The sequence below is a fragment of the Erinaceus europaeus genome, chromosome 9 (assembly GCF_950295315.1).
Source record: "Erinaceus europaeus chromosome 9, mEriEur2.1, whole genome shotgun sequence".
NCBI lineage: Eukaryota > Metazoa > Chordata > Mammalia > Eulipotyphla > Erinaceidae > Erinaceus > Erinaceus europaeus.
Window position 1 is genome coordinate 73166691 of NC_080170.1, and position 27202 is coordinate 73193892.

General features: G+C 46.2%; 1 protein-coding gene across 4 annotated transcripts in view; it reads right to left on the reverse strand.

The window, feature by feature from the left end:
- Positions 1–3298: 3298 nt before the first annotated feature.
- PBX1 (PBX homeobox 1) overlaps positions 3299–27202 on the reverse strand; it is a 192670-nt gene continuing 168766 nt past the window's right edge. The window contains exons 7-9 of one of the 4 annotated variants that reach the window (XM_060198194.1): positions 20968–21080; positions 19235–19324; positions 3299–3350 (exon numbers count right to left, since the gene is read on the reverse strand). In XM_060198194.1, coding sequence (XP_060054177.1) covers positions 3318–3350; positions 19235–19324; positions 20968–21080 — 236 coding nt within the window. In that variant the 3' untranslated portion in view covers positions 3299–3317. Of the gene's footprint in view, positions 7543–19234; positions 19325–20967; positions 21081–27202 lie in introns of all 4 variants that reach the window. The other 3 variants (XM_007535274.3, XM_060198195.1, XM_016193511.2) reach the window with 3 other exon arrangements.

Consider the following 27202-nt stretch of genomic DNA (forward strand, 5'->3'; position numbering starts at 1 on the left):
GGCATCCCTCTTCTGAGGCTATTCTGTGCCAGGCCCTGCCCCCAACCCCTTCCAGAGAAGGGAGCAGGTGAAATTGAGCCCCCAATTCTGGCATTTCTGTTCTGCCTGTCTGTAGTCCATAAGATTCCAGTCTTATTTGTTCTAGGAAAAAGACTTATTAAAACTAGTCAAAGGGGCAGGGATAGATAGCACAAAGGTTATGCAAAAAGTCTAATGCTTGAGGCTCCAAAGTTCCAAATTCAATCACTTACCACCACCACAAGCCAGTTGATCAGTGCTCCCATTAAAAAAAAAAAAAAAAAAAACTAGTCAAAATAAGAGGGCTGGGGAAGTAGCTCACCTGGATAGTGTGATGCTTTGTCATGTGTGAGACCCAGGTTCAAGCCTGGCCCCTACTGCATTGAAGGAAACTTTGGTGTTGTGATCTCTCTGTCATAAAAAATAAAACCAAGTGAATCTTTAGAAACAAATAATAGAAGAGGCATTGTGCAGTGTGGAGGCTAGGAAACCCCATCCTCTCCCCTGTCCCCTGAGTGTCCTTTGCACCCCCTTTGAAAGGGTTTCAAGTCTCAGCTCCTATACAGTGGCCCTGTGTTAATAGCCACTCACTGTGTGGAGGATGGCAGGGTCATACAAGTTCACTTCTAAGTCTGCAGGATAGAGAGAGGTGGGTGTCTTTTTCTTCTCCTTTTGTTTCACAAGCAGATGAGGAAATGCCTAGAAGTTTCCTGTGGCCCTGACTGCCACCTCTTTGGCCGCCCACCCCTGGTCATCAGGGAACCTCCCTTCTCTCTCTGGCTTGAAGTTGGGTGCTGGCACCTGCAGATAAACTGCCTTATCATGACCATTGCACCTGCCTCTCTTCAGTCTGGAACCTACTACTGTTTTACCTCAGTTTTCAGTGGCAGCTTCTAGGCCACACAGGCCCCTAAATTCCCTCCTTCCATTTCCTTTTTCCCTTCCCTTCCTTTTCCCTTTCCTTGCCTTCTCCCTCTCCTCTCCTCTCCTCTCCTCTCCTCTCCTCTCCTCTCCTCTCCTCTCCTCTCTCCTCTCCTCTCCCCTCCCCCCTCTCCTCTCTTCTCCCCTCCCCCCTCTCCTCTCTTCTCCCCTCCTCTCCTCTCTTCTCTCCTCTCTCATTTGCCATTAGGGTTATTGCTGGGGCTCAGTGCCTTCATTAGTCCCAGTGGCTTCTCTCCCCCTCCACGTTTATTTATTGTGAGAGACAGAGAGAGGAAAGGAGGCAGACAGGATACCCAGCCCTGCCCTACCATTCATGGAGCTCCCGGGGTGTTGTCCATGCTGCTGAGAGAAAACACCTCCCCCCCCCCCCCCCAGCACTGCTCCACCATCCATAGAGCTCTGCCTGATGCTGTCCATGGTGCTTCCAGCTCTTCAGTCCAGGGACTCCAGTAGGATTGAGTGAGCTATGCCCAGGACCTGGAGCCCACTTTTTGTTACTCATCCTGCATACCCTCCTCTTCTGCTCTGATCCAGCCACATTAGCTTTTGCAATTCCTCCAGCATACAGATGTGCTTCTACCCCAGGGTCTTTGCTTGGCTATTTCCCTAGCTTAGAACCATTTCATCAATGCTTAGTCCTGCCACCTTCTTTGCCCTTTACTTGCCTGTCTTTCATTTTCCTGTTCCTTTCTTCTATTTTACCAGATGACTTATGGTGGTGCCAGGGATTGAACCTGGGACTTTGGACCCTCAGGCAGGAAAGTCTTTTGCATGACCACTATGTTCCCTCCCTGGTCTTCCTTGCTTCCCTCTTAATTCTCTACTCTCTTGATTTCACTTTTACTCCCCCCCCCCTTCTGTTCCATTTTTTATTTACTAGGAACCTTTTATTTATTTATTTATTTATTTTTTCAAATTTACTTATTAGAGAGAGAGAGAGAACCAGAGCATCACTCTGGCAGCTGATATACTAGAGATCAAACTAGGGACATCGTGCTTGAGATTGCCTTACTCATGACAGCACTTCCTGGATCATGAAGAGCTTCTTTTTGTGTTTCAGTGGTCTGGCCCCTTGGGTTCTCACAACAATTTTGGGAAGACACTCAACTACAGTTCAAGTGTGGGCCCAAGTTGAAGTTTGAATGAGTACATGATGGGATAATGCTTGTGTGAGTGGGTGGACATGTGCTTGGAGATGAGTGTGTGTGTGGGTTTGGCTGGAGCCAGGGATCTAGAAGTTGACATCTGGGCAAAGTTTGCAAACACAGTAATGATGCACAAAGCAAGGAATTAGCTTGGCATTTCTGGTGGCTGCTCTGAGAAGGCTTAGACTAATCGACATTATTATTATTATTATTTGTGCCCTACAGAAACAAGAGGTGAATTCCCATGGTTGGATTCTGACCATCTCTTTTCTCCCATTTTTCCCTTCCCTGGAACAGCTCTTGGATGCCACCCAATGTTCTTCCTGGAGAGAAGATGCATTAGGCAAAGAGGACTTTGAAAGGGAGGATGGATTTTGGAGAAAAGTCCCCTTAGTACTTCTGGGGTGTTTGTTTTCCTGCAGCATATCTGGCATCAACATGATCACTCTCTGGTGCTACCCATACGCTTCTCAACTTTTTTTTTTTAGATAAGTGACCCACTAGGTCATCTGCCCAACTACCCTGACAGGTGCTGTGAAGACCAAAATGATCAAGGCCATGGTTTCAATCACAACCCATACTTGCCCCACCTAAGTCGGCAGCCGGGGAGAGAAGAAATGTACACAAAAATACAAGTCTATTTATTTATTTTTTTGCAACAAAAGAAACTATTTATTTGGAATATGCATTACCAGTACAAATTAGGAAACTGGAAAACCTACACCATGTTAGTATCCTCAGAGAACACAAAAGGTTCATTTGGAGCCAAAAGGGGGAGAGACATCTGTGCTCTCGTGAAAGCAGAGAAGCTGGGAGCTTTTGAAACCCCAACAGAGCAGGGGCTTGCAGGGCTAAACTCTGAGTAATAAGAATGAAGAGGCAGAGGAGGGGAATAAAACCAACAACCCAAAGAAAGCACTTCAAAATCATGGGGAACAGCAAAGGGAAGAAGTAATAAGGGGGAGGTGGACATCAAAGGCTTTATTTAACAAAGAAAAAAATAAGCTTATAAAAGTAATAATAGTGATGATAAGATTCCACAAAACTTGGAGCTAGGGACTGAACCCAGAGGTGATGTGAAAATGCCCTCATTGTTTTGTTGTACAACCAAGAACACTAGCATCCAGGAAGGAAGACTTCCAAAAGGCTTGCTCCATCATTCTTCATTTCCTTTCTTTATTCTTCCTTCCTTCCTTCTGTTTTTTTTTTTTTTTAAATTTTCTGGATGTTTTCTGAAAAAACAATCTGTTGAAGGAAACACTGTTTACAGCAAGTGTCTTCCAGAAAACTGCATTTTCTTTTTTTCCCCATGATTAATAATAAAAATCTCCCAGTCAAGCCAGTGTTAGAATTTTCTTGAAGTAACTACCTAGGCTCATAAGAGGTGTATTGTCCACATCAGTCCTTTAACATTAAAACAGTGATACTGAGTCTGCCTTGATCTCTCACTGTGTCTTCAAAGTCAGGATCCAAAGGATTGGTGGACCCTTCTGGTTTCCTGGAAACCTCCTCTCCTCAGTTAATATGGTAGCCACTCACCATTCTTCCCTGTGGGATTCTTTCCTTTAGTTGAAAAGAGTCTCATGGGATGTGATGTTATTAATCAGGAGGAAGAAAAGAAAGCACATCCTTGTGACAGTTAATCAACAGGGCAGAAGCTTTTTACTGTGAGATATAATAAAAGATTGTTTGGACCAATTCCTTGAATTTTCAAAGGACTGAATGCTTAGGAAGTTCAGGTGGGTCATGTGACAGAAGCATAAGCTTCAATTTTATCTTGGATACCAAATGAATTCTGAAGAAAAGGAGAAAAGGAAGGAAGGAGGTATCTCTTCACATCACCTCAACTACACCTTCAAGGAATAAACACAAGATCATAATCCTGACAAAAAGTAAAACCCAGTAAACAAAAAAATAATAATATAAGACAAAACGTTTTTTTTTAATATGTTAAAAAGCAGGAGTAAAGGGAAGAATTTATTTTCTGGGTCTCCAAGTTAATCATAATAATGTGTTAGATTGTACCTATTATGCTTACTATTCCAACTTTTTTTTTTTAGTTTACAAAATGAATTACTGTCACTTTTAAACATTGTGAAACAGGAAATGGGTATGCACAACTCGACACTTTTCTAGCATTCTTGAACTAATTCACAAATGCAAGAAAATAAAAGAAAAAGGAAAGGAAAATGATGAATGTAGGTAGTTTGGTGTCAAAACTAATGCAGGAACAATGCGCATTGTCACAGAAGGAAGAGGGGACATGCCCCATCCTTTTTTTTTACGTGCTATGAGGGCAATTTTTAAAATTTTTATTATAAACACTATTAAATTCAGACCGCCTTTTTGGTTTTTCTTCTTTATCTGAATATACAAGAACATTCATTATCAAATGTTCGTCATCAATACTACAAAGAACGAGACACAAGTCGCAGGAAACAATGGAAAATGTTAATAAAGCTGAAAGAATCGAGTATTTTTTTTTAGTTTTTTTTAAATTTGAGTTTCTGCAGTTTCATCTTTTTTTGGTATCGAAGTCAGGTTTTTTTTTTTTTTTTTCTGGGCAGAAAAATAAAATGTGGAAGGGGGGAGATATGTGTGAGAGAAGGCAACCAGAAATAAAGACCCACCACCAAATTGAAATTAAAAAACAAACAAAACAAATAAGCAAAATGAACAGAAGGAAGATATAACTTGGAAATTTTTCTGCACAGGAGTCCATTCCATGCCGGGAGAAGTGTTATTGGGGTGAAGAAAAGGAGAGGATAAAGAGTTAGAAGATGGAAAACCCAAGATCTAGTGTTCTTTCTTGGGGAAGATTAAATCCTTCCCATGTCAATGTAAAGGTAGAGGAACCCTGTGGCACACTCTGGCATCTGAGTTAGCATGAATTTCAAGGTAGCTACATGTTCGGGGGAACTGTCTTTCTATCTCTCTGTGGCTTGTGTCTCTATACTATGCTTCACATAATGGAGCACGGGGCAACACCATCTTGAGTGCCATCTTAGATCTAAGGCATGGAAGGGGAATAGTGAGGAAGGCCTTGGTAAGAGGGCAGAGTGGAGCGGTGGGTGGGGAAGTAGAAGCTACCTGGGTGAAGGTGATACAGCTGGGACCTTTTTCATCCATCTCAAGTGGCCCAATCTGGAGTGGCCCATCCCACTCCTAAGAGAGCCCCTTGCTGACATTTTCCTGTCTGCCTAACACCAGGCAGACGTGGCTCCACTGTAGCCCCATGTGGGGAAAATCAGTGTGCCTCGCCAACCCTCCACCATTACTCTGGGGATACTTATCACCAGCTCTGCCACTATAAGTTGTCACAGATGGCTGTTTCCAGGGATATTCCTCAGGAGCCTGTATAGTCTTTACAGGGATGTTGGTCCCCTAGGGCTATTTTTGTCCTTCCTTGCATTTGCTTCTCTGCCTCCACTGCTAATTCATGTCACCCGTCCCTGTTTCTAAGTAACACTCCCTCCACCAACACAGACAATAGCATCCCAGGGCCACACAGCAAAACAGGATAGAACCACCAAAGCCTTACAAGTAGCCCTGCTTCATGCCTCCCAGCAACCTCTTGAGCCGAGCAGATATCCGAGGGGCACAAGCTCTGACAAGGCCACATACTGGACTTGAGTCCAGAGGACAGCCTGATCCTCTTCTAGTTTAGAGGCTAATATCTTTCTTCCGAGGCTAATATCTTTCAAACAGACCAAAACAAGATACTAGCAACCTCAGCAGCTCCTCCTCTCACCCAGTGGGAGATAGTATCAGGAGCCAATGGCAACTAGACACTATAATAAGAGACCTATGTGCTGTCCCTGCGGGTGGTGGGGACTGGCTCATCTTCCCCTGATGCCACATGGACATTCTGTTGCAGGCCCTGTGGCAAGTCAGGCAAGTGGACCCCTACTCCCACCTCCCACCCAACAGAACCAGAACACTGCCATCTTTTTTGCCGCCTGGCACCATGGGCTCTAAAGGCAAGCTCCGGGGGCATGAGAGACTGAGTTTCTGGTGCCAGCTCCTTACTCTTGAGTGCTCCCAGGGCTTAAGATGACTGTGGTGACTTCCCTGACAAGTCCCACTGGCCTGTCCCCATGAATGTAGTAGGTTCTCTAACAAAACTAGCACAACTGCCACCTGAGCCATGTTTGTACATGGTTCTCTCCTCTGGAACAAGAGGCCAGGGTTTGAGAACACAGTGCAACAGTGAACTATGGACAAGGACTGAAATGACCCTGATAGAAACACAGAACCCAGAGGCCACCAGAGCCACTGCAGACCTTGCCAGTACTTTGCACCTCACTTTCTAGCACTCAGAGGTGGGAGGAGACAGAAGTGGTGGCCCTGAAAAGCTGGTCTACATCCCCACTGAATTACATGGTGCTGGGGCCCAGGCATGCATGGACTGTTGTGTGGGTGACTCCTACCTCCAGAGCTGCTCACCCTTTCTGGGTACACAGGGCATACTGCAACTGGGTCCTCAAGAGGGCATCTATGTGGTATCTGGCTGATGCCAGGAAAGCCCATGTGACACTGTGTGTAGATGTGGATGGGGACAAGAGCCTTCTAATGGTCCTCATGCTACTCCCCAGCTCCGACTCAGTCCTGCTGTGTGGGAGGTTCAGGACAATGCTCAGAAAGAGTCCAAGAAGCCCCCGAAGACTCAGTCCTACCCTCCCAGGAGTTTCTTCTTTCCCACCTGCGTGTCCATCCAGGGTCCTGAGCCCAGAAGATAAGGTGACAGCTTCTGAGCCGGGGGTGGGGTCCCTGGAGGAAGGGGAGGTCTGGGGTTCCTATCAGGGGTACAGGGGTGTGAGGGAAAGGGCAGGATGGGCATGGTGGTCTGGGACAGAGGCGGCAACTTGCGTATTCGTGCTGCTAGAGGTAGTGAGAGTCACACAAAAGATAAGTGGGAGAGGCTGGACTGTAGGTGAGGGACCAGGGTCTCAGTTAGGTGGCTGTATATTGGGGGGTGGGGACACACATAGAAATGTTTCCATCCTCACTTCCTTTGCATGATTTTTTTCTTCTCTCTTCAAAATGCCTTGCGTGGCTGGAAAGATCCATCCAAGGGAGTGACAGCAGGTGGGTGGGAACTCGGGGCCTAGGATGGAGGGAGGGACAGTCAGAGGGGGATGGGGACTTCTACCCAGAAAAGAAGAAGGAGGAGAGTATAAAGAAGTGTCCAGGCAGGCTGAGACAGCGTCCCGCAGGCCAGGGGAAGAGGGCATAATGTAGGGTGTCTGCTGACTGCTTCCACCTGCAGGCCAGGCCCCACCCTCTTGGCCGGGCCCAGCTGGGAGGCGTGCAGGGGTGTCAGCTGGGACGTGGTGCTGGGAGATCAATTGGAGGTATCGGAGTGGACACTGCCCGGGCCTTCTGTGGGGGAGGTCACGGAGGAGGGGGTGGTGGCATCCTGCCAACCTCCATTAGCCTGGAAAGGAGAGAGGGAGAGAAGTCAGATTCCAGTGCATGGTGAGCGGCACCAGGGGTGTCCTGTTCTTACCCTGGCAATGTAGGCCCTTTGGGAAAAATAAAGGGTTGCCTGAACACTTCGGGGGTGACCTTTGCTCTGTGCAAAATGCTAAACCAGACCCTCTCTATGTGGTTCATCATCTCAGGGAGATGGGGAAATCACTCAGGGTGAAGCTCCCTGAGAAGGCACTGCTCCAACTTTTTGGGCCTTCAGGAAGGTATGCTTTGAGCACAGTCTTGGGAAAGGTACCTGGGAAGTTTGGTGACAGAACAGTGACCAGACCAGATGGAGGGTTCTGTGTGAATACTTCCTCTCCCTGTAGCTCTGGATTGTTCTAAAGGGATCAACCCAACACCACCACACACCCCAGTCTCCCTATTGCTTTAGAAGGACTGCTTCCCCCTATTGCTCTAGGATTATTTTCTCCAATTGTTTTAGAAGGGCCACACCCCCAATTATTCTAGAAGGATAATTCCCTTAATTTATTTAGGTTTGTTTCCTCCAAATCTTCTAGAAGGATTGCTTTCTTCAATTATTCAAGAAAGACCAATTACCCCGAATTGTTCTAGGAAAAGATAATTTCCCTCAATTGTTCTAGAATAATAATTTCCCCAACTATTTGAAAAGCATGGCTTTCCCATGATCAGCCCATTCCAATAATACCACAGCATTGTAAGAATGGGAGACAACCAGCTCCAAGGATTTGTCCATAATACATCAAGACCTCTTTTCTCCCATTGCCATGAATCTCACAGAGGGATGTCTGAGCCTGGCAGGTTGGACCTAGGAGGACATCTGGTCAACCAGTTTCTATGCTGTCTTCCTTCTGCCCTGAGTGCTTGGGCATGAAGGGGAGGGTATTATTATCTCTGCTTGGGAGGCCCACTGGTCTCCCCCCAACATACTCCACGCTCTGAGGAGTGTGTCTGCAATCTGGATACTGTCAGCTGTCTGCCCACAGGCCCTTGGTAGAGAGGAAGAACCCAGGATCACACTCTGGTTTCTGACTGAGGCTGGACACAGCTTTGAGCCCAGCTCCTCTGCTTCTGCCTTTTCCATTCATTTGCTTCTCTTTCTCACTGGCTCATTCACATGCATGATGGTCTGATTTTCCCCCAGAAGACAGGGTTTACAATTTTCTTTCTGTTTTGCCTTCTTTTTCTTGCTAGGGTTTAGTGCTTATGTGACTCTACTGCTCCTGGCAGCCATATTTTTAGATAGTGAGACAGAGAAGACACAGAGAATGAGGGAAAGACAGAAAGGAAAGACACTTGCCCTACTACTCATGAAGCTTCCCCCGCTGCTCTGGTGTAGCAGCTTGGGGCAAACTGGGTTAATGGATGTACAGTAGGAAGGATGGACAGTAGATTTTGCTGTACCTTCCAGAGGTCAGCCTGGGCAGCAGAGAAAGACAAGCTCCTCTGATCCTGGAGGTGTATGAAATGACATCAGAATAAACATCCTCTATGCTCAGACCTGCCCACTCAAACACACACATACACCCACATGCATTTCTGCACAGTAATATTAGGCTAAGAGATGTCCCAACATCCTCTGGGAGGGGGTGAGGGAGACAAGCAACACTTACAGAGGACACTTGAGTACAGCTAATGCTGAAGAAAGAGTAGCTGTGGGGGCTGGGTGGTAGCTTACCCACTAGAGCACACGTTACCATACATAAGGACCCCAGGCTCAAGCTCCTGGTCCTCACCTGCATAGGAGGAGCTTCATGATTGGTGGAGCAGTGCTGCAGGTGTTTCAATTCCTATGCTTCTGTCTGGTCTTTCTCCCTGCCTTTCTCTGTCTCTTACCCTCTATAAAAAAGAGACATAAAGAGAAAGAAAGAGACCAAAGGAAAAAAAAAGACTGCTGAGAGAAGAGAGGGGGTGGGTGAGAAGAGGGTGGGGGGAGGAGGAAAACAGGAAGGAGGGAAAAAGGAAAAAGGGAAGGGAAGGGGAGCAGATGGGAGGGAAGGGGCAAAGTGAGGCTGCCAGGAGCAATGCATGGCAGGCATGCAGGCACCAAGCCCCAGTGATAACTTTAGTAGCAAAAAGAAAGAAAGGAAAAGTGGTTGTATGAAACAATCAGACTCACTCACCTCCCCAGATCTGGGAGAATTAGATAAAAGGGCATTGCCTCTAATGTCAATAGAACTGATCCCCCTGGCCAAGTCCCTGAAGCCCTTGGTTTTTCTGTCCTTTCTCCTTCATTTTCTTTTCCTCAGCTTTGACTTGGCTGAAAGGCTCTCATTTCCCCTGGTGCACAGAGGGAGTGTACACACCTTACAGATGGACAGGGGACATGAGATATCCACCCCACCCCCAATCATCAGGGAAGCTAAAGCCCTTCCCCCACCCTCCCACCCCCCGCTGACCAAATCCAAGACCCATGAGACAGCCATCTCCCAGATTCCCCACCCACCGCATTTGACACGTCATGTGCAGAGAAGACACAGAGCCAGCCCTACACTGTCCCTGAGACTGGCATCTTCAAGTGCGCTTGGGACATTAATAGCCATTCCCGCAGCATCCTGGAGACAGAGCCACAAAGGCTGCGCTGGCAGCCTCTCATCTAGAAGCCTATTATTTGGGGGAGTCACAGGCTGTAATCACAACAGAGACTAGCAAAGCCCTTCTCTGCTGTGACGCACCCAATTTATTTCAGAACCCTAATTGCTATGTCACCAGAGAGTTTGGCGCTTAATGTACTCCAAGCCACTTAGTGTTATGCAGGGTCTTCTCAGCTAACAGAAGTGTGTGTGTGTGTCTGTGTGTGTGTGTGTGTGTGTGTGTGTGTGTGTGAGAGAGAGAGAGAGAGAGAGAGACACTCTGGAAAATACCAGAAGGGGACACTGGCCCCTGTTATACCAGATTGAGCCCTGGGTGAATAATGTTGCTTTCAGTGCTGTAATGCTTTTTCCAGTGGAGCCAAGAGAGCACAGGCTTGGAAGTGACACATGTATTTAAAAATTAAATCAATGGGTTTTTTCAGTAAAACATATTTATATACTTATCCCATATTTGGGAGCTACTCTCTTTCCTGATCCAGCTTTCTAGTCGTATTTCCAACTCTGATACCATCTCCTCCCCAGATAAAACCTTTGACCTATCTGTATGTTAGCTGTTGGGCTCAGGCAAAATTTAATAAAATCATGTGTCCTCTTGAATATATCTAAAATAGACCTACTAACTTTTTCCAAAATGGAAACCCCAAATCTCATCTGCTATATTTCTGCCTTTAGGTTCCTAATTATTAAACAAATTGTCCTGCTTTATATCTTAATTATTTTTCAGCCACCAAGTTGTAGAAGCTAGTCTGATGTCAACCTGATTTCACTGGACAGATGACCTCACCAATGTATCCTGAAATCCCATCTCCCCAGACCCCTGCCCCACTAGAGAAAAACAGGGACAGGCTAGGAGTATGGATCGACCTGCCAAAGCCCATGTGCAGTGGAGAAGCAATTACAGAAGCCAGACCTTCCACCTTCTGCACCCCACAATGACCCTGGGGGTCCATACTCCCAGAGGGATAAAGAACAGGAAAGCTTTTAAGGGAAGGGGTGATGTATACAGAACTCTCATGGTGGGAATTATGTGGAACTGTACCACCCTTATCCTATGGTCTTGCTGATATTTTTTTCTTTAAATTAAAAAAAAATTGCAGATGGAGCTTGAAGGCATTGTGTTAAATGAGATAAGCCCAAACAGAGAAGGACGAATACCAGATTATCTTACTTACAGGTGAAATTTAAGACACAAGGAGGCCTGGGGAGACAGCATAATGGTTATGCAATGAGACTTTTTTTTGCCTAAGGCACCAAAGGTCCCAAGTTCAATCCTCAGAACCACCACAAAGAAAAAAAACTAGTATAGTTATGGGCCCTCTGGAATATAACTAAAATAAGCCTACTAACTATCTACAAAATGGAGACTCCCCCCAAATCTTCATCTGTAATAACCCTGGTGGCAACAACAATGATGTCTAATTTTCACAATGGAGAACTTTCCACAGAAATAAATGGGCTGAGACCTTTTTTTTATTTCTTAAATGCTTGTCAATTGCAGAATGGAAAATTATCCTTACTATAACACATAAGACTTCTCAGAACTCCACAAGAAAATGATGAACACTTCAAGAGTACACATGAAAGTCTAATAAACAGATGAAAAATGCCCGTTGTCACAAGTCATTAAAGAGATGAATTCAATTAAAATAAAAATGAGGTGCCAGTTTATAATTGAATCATTGACAAGGAGTGAAGAACTGTGAAGACATTGTCCCCAGGCTGTAAGAAAATGCCCAAAGTTCTAAGCTGTTGGTGGCTGCCCAGAATTTCCAGAAATTTCCAGGAAATTCATTTATGATCCATTACAAAGACCCGCAGCTTGTTAATAGGCTTGGATATGAAGACTCCACTTATAGGAATTGATTCAAGGAAAATAACAGAACATGCACGAGCCTTTCTGTGACACTCACCACAGTGGTAATATTCAATAGTTACAATAACAACCAAGCTCACATATCCCACAGCTCAGAATGATTAGAGAAATTATGGACTTTCCATCTAGCTGGCTCCATAGCAGTTATTAAAGTTATGTTTGAGAGGGAATGCTTAATGACACAGAAAATATTCATAACAATCCTTAGGCAAATAAGTAGGTTACAAAACTCTTGATTGGATGGGACCTGGCTTTTGCATGCCTACTTAGAACATACGCACACACAGAATGCTTGAGGCAATAGAGCAGACAGAAATCTGTGTGATCTTACTTTTTGTTTGTTTGTTTGTTTGTATTGAATACTAATTTAAAGGGGCCAGGAGGTAACTTTCCCTGGTAGAGCACACATGTCACCATGTGCAAAGACCTGGGTTCAAGCCTCTGGTTGCCACCTACAGTAGAGAAGCTTCCAGTGAATGTTTTATTATTATTATTTTTATTATTTTTTTTTTAGTCAACCTAGGGCTAGCAAGATAGTTCAATTAGATAGTATGCCTACTTAGTTATGGGTCCAGATGCAAGCCTGGCCTCATTGCACTGGAGGGATCTTTGGTGTTGTGGTAGTTTTTCCTTTCTCCTTCTCTGAGAAAGCTGGCTCAGAGCAGTAAAGCCCTGGGCAGAGGAAAAGAAAGGAAAGGAGGAATAGAGGGAGGAGGAGTCTCATTTGAGCATCATTCCTTTCTTTCTTTCTTTCTTTCTTTCTTTCTTTCTTTCTTTCTTTCTTTCTTTCTTTCTTATTTATTTTGCTTCCAGTTGCTGAGGCTCAGTACTGACACTACGAATCCGAATCCACTGCTTTTGGTGACCACTTTTTCCTTTTTTTAAATTATTATTATTAGACAGGCCAGAGAGAAATTCAGAGAAAATGGGTAGACAGAGAGAGGGAGAGAAAGACAGACACCTGAAAACTCTCTTTACCACTCTTTTAGTGTTCTCCCCTACAGGTGGAGAGCGGGAGCTCAAACTGGGGTCCATGCACATATCCTACTGCATAGTGCTATGTTTGCGTAATCAAGTGTGCATTATTTATTTCTCCACTGTGCATCTGAGTGACAAGATCTCTGCTCTGGCACAAGGTGATGTTAGGTATTGAACCTGCAGTTTCTAGGGCTTCAGGCAAGTTAATGCCCTAACAGGCTGAGCTCCTATACCCTTTTTCTTATTTTCTTTATTCCTTCCTTCCTTCCTTTTTTTTTTTTTGAAGGGGGTTGTAAAAATAAAATTCAAACAAGCTCTGAACAACAGCCTAAAGTAGGCTCATCTTAATATGCCTACTGTGTCTCCAGCCTGAATTAAAGGTTGGGGTCCAAAACTACAGCTTTTCCCTTCAGGAATCTGACAGAGGAAGTAAGGTAAGAATTACAAAAGAACTCCCCTTTCAGCCAGCCTACTAAGGGCAGTATGGGCACTGTGTGGAGGAATCAGAAGTACTTCTGGGAGAAGACATGCTTCTGAGCAGGAACAGAAAAATGAGCACAGCTGTGAGGTGTCTAATGGCTGCCATCTTTTCTCAGCTGGGTTTCACTCTTGAGAACTCTGGCCACTAGGGGCTGCCTCTAGGAGAGGCAGAACTGATTAGCCATGAGGAGGGGGCCCATATCTAATGAGCATTGGACTTCTAGAATTCTACTACAAGTACCAGGCAAGGCACTTGGTGACTCTCAATAGTAGAAGCAGTGACATTAGATGAGGAACATCAGTGACACCTGCAGTCTAGTTCACTAGACTTCAGGAGGTTTTCCTTATTAGTATTGCTTTTTTATTATTATTATTTAATAGAGACAGAGAAGGGAAAGAGAAAAAGTGAACACAAAAGAAACCACAGCACTGAGGTTTCCTGCAATGTAGTAGGGGCCTGCTGTTATTACTGTTTGGATTCTTGGTTTTTATCAGTCTTCCTCTTGTTTACATCTATAAAACTTATTTTATAAACCTTAACTGGTTTAAAAAACATAAATCAAACACAGTAATGCACATCAAGTGTTGACCAAGTCATGATGCTAATCACAGTAAACTTGTTGGGCCATCTTATTTTATGTATTCATTTGTGAGAGAGAGAGAGAGAGAGAGAGAGAGAGAGAGAGAGAGAGAGACCGGGACCATGAGGGAAAGAAGAGGGAGAAAGGGAGAGAGAAAGAGAGGGAGACATCTGCAGCCCCGATTCGCTCCTCCTGCAGGTGGGGATTAGGGGCTTGAACCAGGTGTGCCATCACTCACTATCTAATGAAGAACTCTTCTTCCATCTGGAGAGGCTGACTCAGTGAAAGTGCCCACCTTTTGGACTCTGTATAGGAAGCTCCCTGGGACCCTACAATGTGATCACAGTACAAAACCATCATCCTCATCTCTTGCTGCTACCATATGACAGTCCAGCTATGGGCCATGTGTGGCTGATATTTACAGAAGGCTGACTCATATCAAAGAATAGTAAAATCCCTACCTGGGGTCACTCCAATAACACTTCAAGGGCTCAACATACTGCCACCACTGCCAAAGGGCAAACACTCCAGATGGCCCAGAAACAGAATGTTTCCATTAGGAAACTAAGTAGAATGTTCTGGAAAGGTGAGCTTCTGGCATGGTACAGAGTGAGGTGGTGAAAGCTAGTCAGAGACACCTAGAGCCCTGCTCCATCACTTGTGAAGCTTCCCCTCCTGCAGTTGGGTACCCAGTGCTTGAACCCAGTCCATGCACATGGTAAGATGTGCACTCAATTGGGTACACCACCATCCAGCCCTGAGATTTTTATTCCTGCACACCAACGGACATTATGCCACTTTACCTTTATGGAGTGAAGATTTCCTACTTTATTTCCATGCTCACTGAGGCTCTAGAGTAAGAAAACTCGTATTTACATTTAAGTCTGGCTGGAACAAGCCTCTTTCCCTAAACACTCATCTGAGAATAATGAAAAACAAATTGCTATATTCCTAGAGAAGATCGCTTTCTGTTGGCACAGATCTCGGGGAATTTGAGGAAAAACATTCCTCCTCCTTTCAGTCAGGTGCAGCTGATGGGGGTCTTTGGGGTGGCTGGAGAGCATCAAAAGGTTCTTTTCAACAGAAAAGTTTTCTGGGGAGATGAGTCTATAACTGTGGCTAGTGTCCCCCAAGCTAAAAGCAAGAACCAGAGAGTGGACCTGTGGGATTCTAGGGCATAAGTAATACTTTTCAACTCAAAGTGACGGTTAAATAATTCATGACTGATCTCAGAGACTTGCACATGCAGGATGTCACCACTGAGTGACTCCCTGGAGCAATTTTATTGTTTTATTGTAGACAGAGAAACAAGTGAGAGAAACAAGGGAGAGACAGAGGCCTCAAAGCACCAGTCATCCATCCATGGAGATGGAACTCTTTGGTGCTGTCCATGGTGCTGAGAAGGGAGAGACCACCCCCCCCCCACACACACACACACACAGCCCTGCTCCACCATCCACAAGGCTTCCTGGGTGCTGTCCAGGGTGCTGCCTTGTGGTGCACATTCTACCAGGCAAACTTTCCCTCAGCCTCTCAAAAGCAATTTCAAATGCTCGGTCTTCCTATCTTCTCTTATCTGACTTGTTCACATCACAAATGTGTCTCAAGCAACTGATACTTAGGACCACATGCAAATTCAGAAAATACCTAAAGACCAAGCAACTGTTCCTAAAGGGTCCAAGAAGTGAGCAAGTAGGAGGACTATGGAAAAGATGCAAAAGAAGTCAGACTTGGGATGGATGTCTGACTTCCAAAGTACCGTGGATGGGGAGAGAGGAGCAGAGCTGAGGGGACATATGTGCACTTGGCAAACTGAGCCAATGCTGGGGATCTGCAAGGTCTAGTCAGGTACTGCCCATACTACTAGAGGTTTCATCCACATGACACAAGGCAGAGGTGAAAGGACAGGCCATGGGCCCACAGGTGGGAAACCCTGCAAGTCACACGCTAGGTCCTCCTTGTCCCAGTGGATGATGGGAAGGAATGACAAAACTCAGGGCATGCATGCACAAGAGAGAATATATTTACAGACATGGTCGATGACTCAGAAGGGATGGAACTGGGAAACTATTTCTAGAACAAGGTGGAAGCCATGGAAGGGAGAAGAAAAGAAGGGAATGTTGAAGTGAGCCATCTCAAAGCAGGTATGAGATTGACAGAAATGGAGGGGTCCCTCTACTCTGAACCTCATCATACCTGCCTGTTGTCACTTTAGAATGCAGAGCACTAGAGGGGCTGTCATTTTGGGTTCAACTGCAGCTAAATAAGGGAGTTATCTGGCCTCAGTGCAAGTCTGCAACCATCAGCAAAAAACAAAAACAAAAACAAAAACAAAAAACAAAAAAAACAGGGGCAGCTGCACCCTAACCAATCCTCCCTGCTGGCTGCTCCTGAGGAAAGTGCTCACACAAGCCCGATCAGGAAGTGGTTGCTGCTACCAATTCTAGAGCACATTCATAGTAGCCAACATATGATGCATGCGTGGCCAAGTTCTTTTCTCACTTGTGACTCATTTTCCTCAAAGTGTTAGGGGTGGGGAGTCAGAACCCCATTTCATTGATCACAGGTTGGCAGGCAGGCTCCAGTGATCAAAACTGGAACCCACTTTCTGGGACCTAGATCTTCCAGAATGTTCCATGTGAACATGATCTGAGTTCAAGGTGCTTGGTCTGAACTTAAGGGCACTGGGTGTGGATAGACCAGGCAAGTTGAGGGAGGCTAGAAAAGCCAGCCAGGGGGCAGATGAGCTGCTCAGAAAACATCACATAGGAAGAGAGACAGACCTAATAGCAGATGGAAACCACTCTGCAGTCTGGGGGCTAGGAGCTCAAACCTCTCATTCCTCTCTCCAGTCTTCTATTCTGCCCCCCCATCCCTCTCTCTTTATTTCCCTCTTTTTTCCTCTGCTGCTGGTAGCCAGATCCCTCAACGTCACACATATGTGTGTGTTCTCCCCCTGCCCCCCTCCTTCAGCCAGCAAAATGAGAGGGTCTTTCCAGGGAGCATTGCCAAGCCTGGATTTGCTTTTGGTTTGACAGGATCAGACCTAATCTTCTTCATATGTCTGACCACAATGTTCCAAGATAGAACCCAAGCTCCCCTGATGACATCAGAGGGGTCAGTGTCAGACCCCCCTCCACCCCCAATTCAGACAGGGAAGAGAGATGCCAGAGAGCAGAGCTGATAGCCCAAGACTTTCATCCAAGTCCTTTTCCCAACACCTGCCTATGTATCTTGCTTTTCTGGAAGATTCTATATGATAGCTCCAGAAGATTTCAGAAAGGCAAGAGTAGATGTGTGTTTGAATACCCCCCCCCCCTTCAGACAGAGAAGCAGAGAGAGAAAGAATGAAAGAGACCATAGCACTAAAGCTTGCTTCAATGTAGTGGGGATCGGGCTTGAACCTAAGTCATGTACAAGGCAAAGCATGAAACCCTATTTCTCTCCCTCTCCCCCTTCCCCTCTATGCTTCTATCTAAACAGAGAGAGAGAGAGAGAGAGAGAGAGCACCCACAGTACTGAAGCTTCCTTCATTGTGGAGGTGAACTTGAGTTGTGTACATGGCAAAGCAGCTATCTTATTTCTCTACCATGAGATGTCTTGTATTTTTCTAAGAAGATTCTCACAAGCTGGCAATGACCACAGCATGCATAGTGAGCAGCATAGTGTGAGCACATGAAGGGAAGACCTCTGTGCTCTGGAAGATCTTTCCCGTAAAGGGACTTGACTCTCTAGAGTAATGTTCAATGGGGTTCACTGAGACCACCTCTTCTTTATGCCCAGGGATGAGGGGAGAGTGTGACTTCAGAAGGGACTCTGCCAAAAGAAACCAGACAGAAGGTTTTAACTAGAAGGGGCCTTGAAGGCCAGCTTCTCTTGCAGCTCAGACTGACTTTCTCCTTTCACATCCTTATATTAGGGAGCCAGTGCACGGTGTCCAAGGAGTCCAGTGAGGTGGCAGTTTGGCTCTCAGAGCAATGGTATTCTGGTATGGCATCTCTAGCTCTGAGAGACCTCAGGACCTGCTTGTGCCACCCACAAAGGCTATCTGACTTCTACTTGAATCCTGATGTCTCCAAGTGCTCCACACCAATGGTCACGTCTAAAACTAAGAGCTGGGTGTCCCTTACTCCTTCAGCAGCTCCTTGTTTAAGGAGACAGGTCTGCTTTGGACTCCTTCTGGTGTCCAGTAGTGTCTACTGTAGTATTTGAGTGATTCATATCTGAAGGCACATCCCTTCCCTTCACAGCAGACACAAACCCCAAACTAGTGCAGACTAGGAGTCTGGGAATGTCTATGTTCACCTTTCCTCCTTCCTGGCACACCACCCCCACTAAACAGTTTGTTTGTTTTTTGCCCTAAATGCAGAAGCACACCAGTATCAAATGGCTTTTTCCCATCACTCCCACCAATATCTGGTGGGTGTCTCTGTGAGCCCCCCACCCCCAAAGCCCAGGAAAGCACCCCAATACTGACAGTAGTCTCCCATCCCAACTCACTGTCAGTGCCGTTGAGATGGTGGACAACTGATCTGTGAAATCGAGTTGGACTGCTGTCCTGAGTCCTCACTCGCCTGCCCTCATGTCTGTCTGAGCGATTCCACTCCTGCGACACAGCTTGTCGTTATGAATTTTCATGCCAGCCAGCAGCCGCCAGCGCACCCCAGAATCAGGCAGGCAGTGTGAGGCCCCCTCCCTGGCCAGCCACACGCCCAGCCTCTGAGCTTGGCTCAGGCTGCCAGGCAATCATCCATGGACAAAGGGAAGGAAGGGATCTGATTCTGACCACTGTCCCTGATGCTGTGAATGGGGGGGGGGGGGGGCTCAGTGGTCTCCTCCCCATGTCCTAGGCTCCGGTGTATGGTGACACATTGCCCCCATTGTCACCTATTTGGCAGCTCCTGTGAGCTGATGGCATGTGGCCGCAGGTGCCATGCAAACAGTGATGGGTTCTGACAGCTCCGGACGCCAGCTGCCTGAACAGAGCCTGCCTGGTCATCTGGGGCCGCCACGCTGCCCGTGGCATGACCCAGCCCAAAACCAGACATGAGGTAACTGTAAATGGCGAAGGGGTGTCCTACTGAGTGGCATCCCCTAGTCCCAAGGCCCTGAAATAATTGGTGGTGGTAGAAGAGTGCCTGGGGTTGGGGGACGGGTCTTGATTCTTACACTGATGCCCTGTGGACTGTACATCTGGCTGGCTGTGAGTCCGTCACTGTAGCCGCCTGTCTGGCTGATAACATGGCGAAGGGTATCCACCTAAATGAACAATAACAGAGAGGTTAATCAGGCAGGGGAATGGGTGGGCACCCTCCCTTGGAGGCCCCTGCAACACTGCCACATGGGAGATGTGCTTCCCAAGAAGGTTCTCTGGTAGAGGGGGGCCCCTTCTAGCCAGAGCCACTGTTCTTATTCAGTCACCAGGACAGGAATGTGGGCCATGGAATATGGGGTCCCCAGTGTGGGAAATGTCCCCACAGTGTGCAAGGGGAGAGAGCAAATGCACTTGCTTCCCCTCTGCATTGTGCTTTGTACCTTGCAGGTGGCAACAAAGGCTGGGTGCAGCTGGAGAGGTCATGCAGACCATGTACAGCACGCATCCCTATATAGATTGTACTCCAGAGCTTACAAAAGGCCACACACATATAGCTCTGTAGAGCAGATACACTTGCTGTAGAAATAGCATAGAGCATAAAGAGCAATGTAGCTCATGCTTTATAGGTTGTTTAATGCTACATAGGTTGTATAAGACTACATACATTGTTCAGATCACATATGGCATGTGTTGCTATAGAACATAAATAGCTATGTAGTTTGTACCCTATAGCCTATTTATTGCTATAGAGGTCGGCTAAATATACACAGATCAAGCAGAGCATACATGGTATATGTTGCTATAGAGAGCAGATGGAGCATGAATAGCAATGTAGCTCAGGCTCTATAGCTTACTTACTGCTACACAGATCCTATACAGTTATGCAGATCATATACAAATGTGCAGTTACACAGATCACGCTCTACAGTTTGTCCTTGGCTGAGTCTCCCAGGAAAGGAAAGGCTGTGTTTTGGAGAGTTAGGTCACCCCCTCCCAGAGAGAGAGCAGAGGACACCTGTCATGTCTTCTTTTTGGGGACACAAGTAACATCCAGTTAGTTGCTTCTTCCCATACCTCTGCATACATTTCCTGAGTGTGGGGGTAGAATGGGAGGAGGTAACAGTGGTAGGATCAATGGTTAGGGGTCCGATCCTGGGCACCAGGGAGCTGAATGGACAAGACTGTGAACGTTCCAGAGACCCTGACCACAGTCTACTGCCTCCTCTTGGGAGGCATCATGCTTCTATTGTAACTGGGAGCTGGGCTGTTCACAGGGCTGCCCCGAGGGTCTGTACCACTGGCTTGATTTTTGCATTCCAATATGGTCTGAGATGCCCCTCCCCCTTACCCCTACCCCCAAATCCAAATCTCTTGATCTTGAGGATGGCTGAGAAGATGAGCTGAATCAACCTGGTCAGGTGTTTTCAAAGCTCCTAACAAAAACCACAAGACCCTATAGGGTTTCTCTCCTCCTTAGCTGACCTTACTCAGCCAGCACAGGCAAGATGGTAGCCTGTTGTTCCAGTGTCCAGGGAGTGACAAGGAGAACACAAGTCTGCTTCCCAGGAAGGTTCATCCTCTCTCCTGGGCTGGCTGTTCCTCATCAGCCTTTGCCAGAGCCAAACGCACTCACAAAGTGACAAAGTGTGGATGGGTTGACTACTTTGGTGCTGTCTCCACATTTCTCTCTGTGTTTCTGTCTGCCTGTCTCTTTCTGTCTCTCCCCAGCACTGGGACGTGCCATCCCTGGAGGGCCCTGGACTCTAAGGCATGCACCTGGTGGCACGTCAGTCGGCTGGGTCCCTACCTGCGATTGCACGTTGGCTCCAACCTGGGCCCCTTGGTAAGAATCCCCATTGAGAGACTGCACGCTCATGAACAGATCTCCAGAGTTTGACATGTTAAAAGAACTGGAAGAACCTGGAAAGGAAAGAGTGAGGCACCTGAATCACAGAGAGGAAAAAGCTCCACCCCCGCAAATGGACAGCCAGGAGGGAGGAGGACATGCAAAGCAACCCCTCCCCACCCCCAACACAGAGGGAACTAAGAACAACCCCGACAGTCTGGTTAGTAGTGCAATGCACAGAGCAAGCCACTGAGGTGTGTGCTGGTCAGCTTCAAGGAAGCCTCAGTCTGTCTGTGAGCTGCCCCAGGGCTACTTCCCTGGCAGCCTCTACTGAGAAAGGGAAGGTTTGCACTTCTCCACTTGGACTGTGCTCCATGCAAACAGCCTCTCAGCCTGCCCACAGCTCTCACTCATGCTTTAGAGAATCTAGGCTAGACCAGCAAGCTGGATAGCAGAGGCTGATCAGTGACACTTGGGCCACCACAAGGAAGGGTTTCACAGGTGGAGTCTGGATTTGCTACTTCCCAGTCCACAGAGTATGGCTGGCTGGCTATGTGGCCTGAGCTCTAGATGAAAGGGGAGGTTCCATATGGGGCATCCAGAAGCCTGAGAGAGCCCTGAGGACCACAGGTATGGAAGGCACAATGATTATCCTCCATTGCCATTATACTCAGAGGTTGTGCCAATAGACCAGCAATGGTGATTGCCATGAGGGCTGGAGTTGAGGCAACAGACCAGCAATGATGGCCATAGTAATAAACCATCAATGGCAGCTGCCATGGTAACCAGAAGTGGCTACAAATAATGGCCTAGCAACCTCCACATGATGCAAGGGTGGTGTGCTGATAACCATAGTAAGAAGGGCCTGGGGAAGAGCAAAAGTCCATCTGCTTCCCCTCCCAGAGATGGACTTACCCCAGAACTAGTTTCTGGGTCCAACCTGGCACCCCTGTAAGAGACCTAGCCCAACCCCCAGCTCCACACACAGGTGTGGGAAAGCTTGTTATTTGGGGTCATCATGCAGCTCAGCGCAGCAGGAGAGAAAGCTCAGCGTGCAAGGAGGATTAGGCTGTGATGTTATCCTGGAGAAGGAGAGATGTGAGGGACCCAGGTCGGGCTAGGCTGTCACTTCCACCCACTCCTGAGCTCCTGTCCATGGGTCTGAGACAGTGTCCCCTGTGCAGCATCTCCTATGGGATCCCCTACCACACAAAGGGCAGGGTCTCTTCCTCAGAGAAGGACCATGTCACTTGCCAGGATGTGGAGCTCTGCCACTTGTTCTGTGTTCACTCAGTCCTGCATCTTCCTACATTAGGCAGGAACCAGCCAGAGGACACCTCTCCCCCCCCCCCCCGCCCCAGCCTTGTGGGCATGTTACTTCTTGGGGGCAGTCTCAAATCTCCACTTTGTTTGGGGGCTATTTACCCTTCTGTCAGGAAGCTGCTGCCTATTTTGCTATTCAAACTGCTCTGCCAAGCTCTTTCTCTTCTGGGAAAACAAGGGTGCTTTCTTTGTTGAGGGACAACTCAAGGGCCACCTAAAGAAAGAATACTTCTTCATGGCTCTGCATCATGCCTGCCTCTCAATATTCTGTGTCACTTCTCTCAACAGAATTTGGAAAGTTGGATCTCAGGCAAAGGAGGCACCAAGCTAGATGCACACTGTGTGTGTGTGTGTGTGTGTGTGTGTGTGTAGCTTTGGTGGTCAGGATCTTTCTTACAAATACCTGCTATAAATCCCTCAAAGACCATCCCAACTGGATGGGGCCATGTGTGACAGCCACATCCTTACAGTCAGCTGAACACCACCCAGGCCTGCATAGTCTATGCCACTGCTCTCCAAGCTTTCCTCTAATCATACAGAGCTACCTGACAGTAATAGTAACATATATTGATAATTTTATATAATGAAGGGTCTTTGGAATGAGTGCCACAAGCATGGCACATTCAGAGGGCACTAGGACCAAGCACAGTTACTAATGTAACACAAATGATTACAGCCTTTCTAACAGCAGGTGTCTCTCCCTCCTTCTCCCCTTTTCAAAGAGGAACCCAGATATATTCTTTCTGTTCCAATGGCAGGTGCTACACAAGCAGATACTGAAGGGCTGGCTGATAGCTTCTGGAAGACAGGACACAAACTGAGAAATGGGGAAGACTCCCACAAGTCATCTGGGAATTCGGCTGCATTTTTAAAACACACTACCATGGACACTGATGATTCAAAAAAATGTTTCAATGGTCCTGTGCATGGACACATCTGAACCACAGAAGGAGCAGCTGTGAGTGGTCCCACTTTGGGCTGTGCTGCTGCAGCATTCTGGGGTCTCTCCACACCCAGCCCTGACATTACAGTGGCTTCTGCTTTTCTGACATGTAACCAGAAGCAGGACAGCTCTGAGGAAGAGGCAGGGGCTGCTGACACCTGGGAAAGTGGGAAGAGGCACAATCAGACACACAGATGATGGAGATAAGCATGGTCTTCATTTGCTCAGTGCGCATGTCCAATTGCAAATGGCATCATTCAGAAACTATAGAGTGAAAAGCCCTGGAAGGCAGTGCATGAGGGCCTGAGATTGATCCCCAGCATCACATGTGCCAGAGTGATGCTCTTCTTTCCCACTAATTAATTAAAAACAGAAAGGCTGTTTGAAGGGCTTAAAATCCTCTGAACAAAAACAAAGTCTCCAATTTGCTAATAAGATGGGTTGGCAATCTCAGCTACCTCAAAGGTAGCTGACTTGGGAAGGGAGTCAACATGACTTGGGAAGGGAGGCAAATGACTCTGTGAGGCCACCTTTCAGGCACTAAAGACCTGGATTGAGCTCAACCAGACAGAGAGGTGACAATGGGTGACTACTGGCTTCAGATGCATTTGCTATGTGTGTGTGTGTGTGTGGGGGGGGGGGGCTGTGCCTGAGTTTCCGCTCATTTCCATAGACACCATATGTTGAAGACTGATTTCTACTCTAAGGAGTCTTCAGGGGATCTTGCTCAAGGTGTGTGGGGAGACACAATTCACTTGACTGTCCCCAAACAGAATGTGAAGGATAGAATATCCTTGACTTTGACCTTGGGAGGATTAGGATGAAGTGGGTCTTGTCCTATATATTACAGTGTCCCTCACAGTCCTAGGGTCTGTACATTATTAAAAAAAATTATTATCTTTATTTATTATTGGATAGAAACAGCCAAAAATTGAGAGGAAGGGGGAGATAGGGAGAGAGACAGAGAGACAACTGTAGCACTGCTTCACCATTTGCAAAGCTTTCCACCTGCAAGTGGAGACTGGGGACTTAAACCTGGGTCCTTGTGCACTGTAACATGTGCACTCAACCAGGTGTGCCACCACCTGGTCCCTGTATATTAGATGTTTATAGTAACATGCCCCAAATATCTCTAGTCATGGTGGAGGTTCTCTCTAGTTGAGAATCAGTATCTGAGAGAAGGCTAGGTGGTTTCTTCAGCCTATGGAACTTACATCATTGAAAAGCCTCAGGCTCTCTTATCACAGCACCCTGATAGGACATGCCCTAGCACCTGCAGTTTGGAAATCAAAGCTCCACTTTGGAAGACAGGTCAACAGTACAGCACAGGAACTGCAGGCTCCAGGTCCCAGGGTCCGTTCCTGACATGGTCTAAGGCAAAGACAAGTGGGGCCCCAGTCTCTCTCACAGAATTAAAAAGATCATAACCTTAGGTCAATTTTGTGGCCCATGTGACCCATACTCCTCTACAATCTATAAACTCTGAATGTGGAATGTCTTTTGACAAATGTAAGCTGAATGATGTCATGATCACTATTTCACTATTTCATGTGAGGGTCAGGAGGCAGATCGCCTGGTAGAGTGCACGCATTACCTTGCATAAAGATGAGGAGTTCAAGTCCCCTGGATCACTACATGGGAATGCCTGCAGGGGGAGAAACTTCACGGGCAGTGGACTGATGCTGCGTACGGTCTCTCCTTCTCTCTCTGTCTCTCCCCGCCTCCCACAAGCACCCCCTTCTCTATCTAGAAGAAAGAACAGAAAATAAAGATAGAAAGATAAGAAAGAGAGAAAGAAAGAGAGAAAGAAAGAAAGAAAGAAAGAAAGAAAGAAAGAAAGAAAGGAAGAAAGGAGAAAGAAAAAAGGCTGCCAAGAGCCTATGAAGTCAGGCAGGTACTGAGCCCCAATGGGAAGAAAAAACAAACAGTGCTATCTTCTACTAAGGTCCAAGTACAAGAGGGAAGAGATTGTCTGAGTGATAATGGCACCCCTCAAGAAGCAGAGTACCAATTCCAAGATGATTTCATTTTTCACTTAGATACAAAGGGAAAAAACACAGGCAGGGAGAATACAATAAAAAACATGTGGGATCAATCCTTTCACATGTTTTAGAGAAACAAAAGGGTGAGGGGTCTAGGGATCGAATAGATGTGGCCAGTAAATTTCTTATGAGGTGTGTTACCATAACTCCCCTTAGGAAGCAAGAATTCATAACTTTTGCTAGAGTATTCCACCAGTCCAGGAAAGCACCAACCCTACAGTTAGAGGTATGTACAAAGTAATACAAGAGATGGTGCCAGGGGGAAGTACTTTCATGGCTGAAATGAAACACTCACAAAACACTCATGAAATTAAGCAAAGTTAATTCACTTCTCGGGGTTCTGAAATTCCTAGCCAATCACAACACCTAGCAAAATATCAAAGTTGATGCTCTTATCTATGAAGCACAGTACATTCCTTTCTTCTTGGATGCTAACACATTCTCCAGGAGATAATCAAGCCCTTCACAAGAAGTATCCAAGGCTGGGTGGTGGTACACCATGCTAACTGCATACATTATACTGTGCAAGGATGTGGGTTCAAGGCTTAGTCCCTACTTGCTAAAGGGAAGCTTCATGAGCAGTGAAACAATACTATAGGTATCCTTCTCTCTGTCTCCCCCTTCCTTCTAAGTTTCTGTCTTTATCATGGAATAAACACACACACACACACACACACACACACACACACACACACACACGTGTCCTCATAAACTTTTGGGCTTATAATCCCATCTAAATAGGAAAAGAGAATGTGTCATTCTATATTATTCCACAAAGACTGTAGACCTGTGGTGATTACTATATTAATAGTATTAATACTGCAATTAATTATTTACTATTATTTATAAGTAATAGTAAAATAGCAGTTAGTCCCCACTTTTACATTTTTTTCCCTCCAAAACTGAATTTTTGGATTCCCTTTCTATCAGTCCTCTTTGCTTCACCCATTTTGCCCAACTCTGTGGGTATAAAATTTGTAACATGCTACAATCCAGGAGGTGGCACAGTGGATAAAGTATTAGATCCTCAAGCATTAGGTCCTGAGCTTGATTCCCAGCATAGCATGTTCTAGTATCATGCTCTAGTTTTCTCAATATCTCTCTCTCATTAATAAATAATTATAATTAATAATAATTAAAAGAGATATATAAGGCAGCCTGTGAGGAGGTTAAAGTGTTGGGCCTTCAAGCATGAGGCCCTGAGTTCAATCCCTGGTATCACATGTACCAGAGTGAGTCTCTGGTTCTCTCTATCCTTCATTAATACATAAATATATTTTTAAGACAATATTGAAGCACATCAAGTATCTTTAAAAGCAAAATGACGGGAGCTGGGCAGTAGCACAGTGGGTTAAGCGCATGTGGCGCAAAGCGCAAGGACTGGCCTAAGGATCCTGGTTCGAGCCCCTGTCTCCCTGCCTGTAGGGGGGGTCGCTTCACAGGCAGTGAAGCAGGTCTGCAGGTGTCTATCTTTCTCTCTCCCTCTCTGTCTTCCCCTCCTCTCTCCATTTCTCTCTGTCCTAACCAACAACGATGACATCAAGAACAACAATAATAACTACAACAATAAAACAACAAGGGCAACAAAAGGGAATAAATAAGTAAATAAAAATAAAAAATAAAAAAAAAGCAAAATGCCTTCACAATTCTGGATCCTAAGTGACTATTAGAAATTATGTTTAAGGAAATAGGAGACCAAGAAGATAAGAGTAAATGTTCCAGGATATCTAGGCAATTTATTTATTAATGAGAGAAAGAGAAAGAGAAAGATAGGTAGATAGATAGATAGATAGGTAGATAGATAGAGATAGATAGATAGATAGATAGATAGATAGATAGATAGATAGATAGATATGGAGAGAGAGCATCACTCTGGCACATGCAGTGC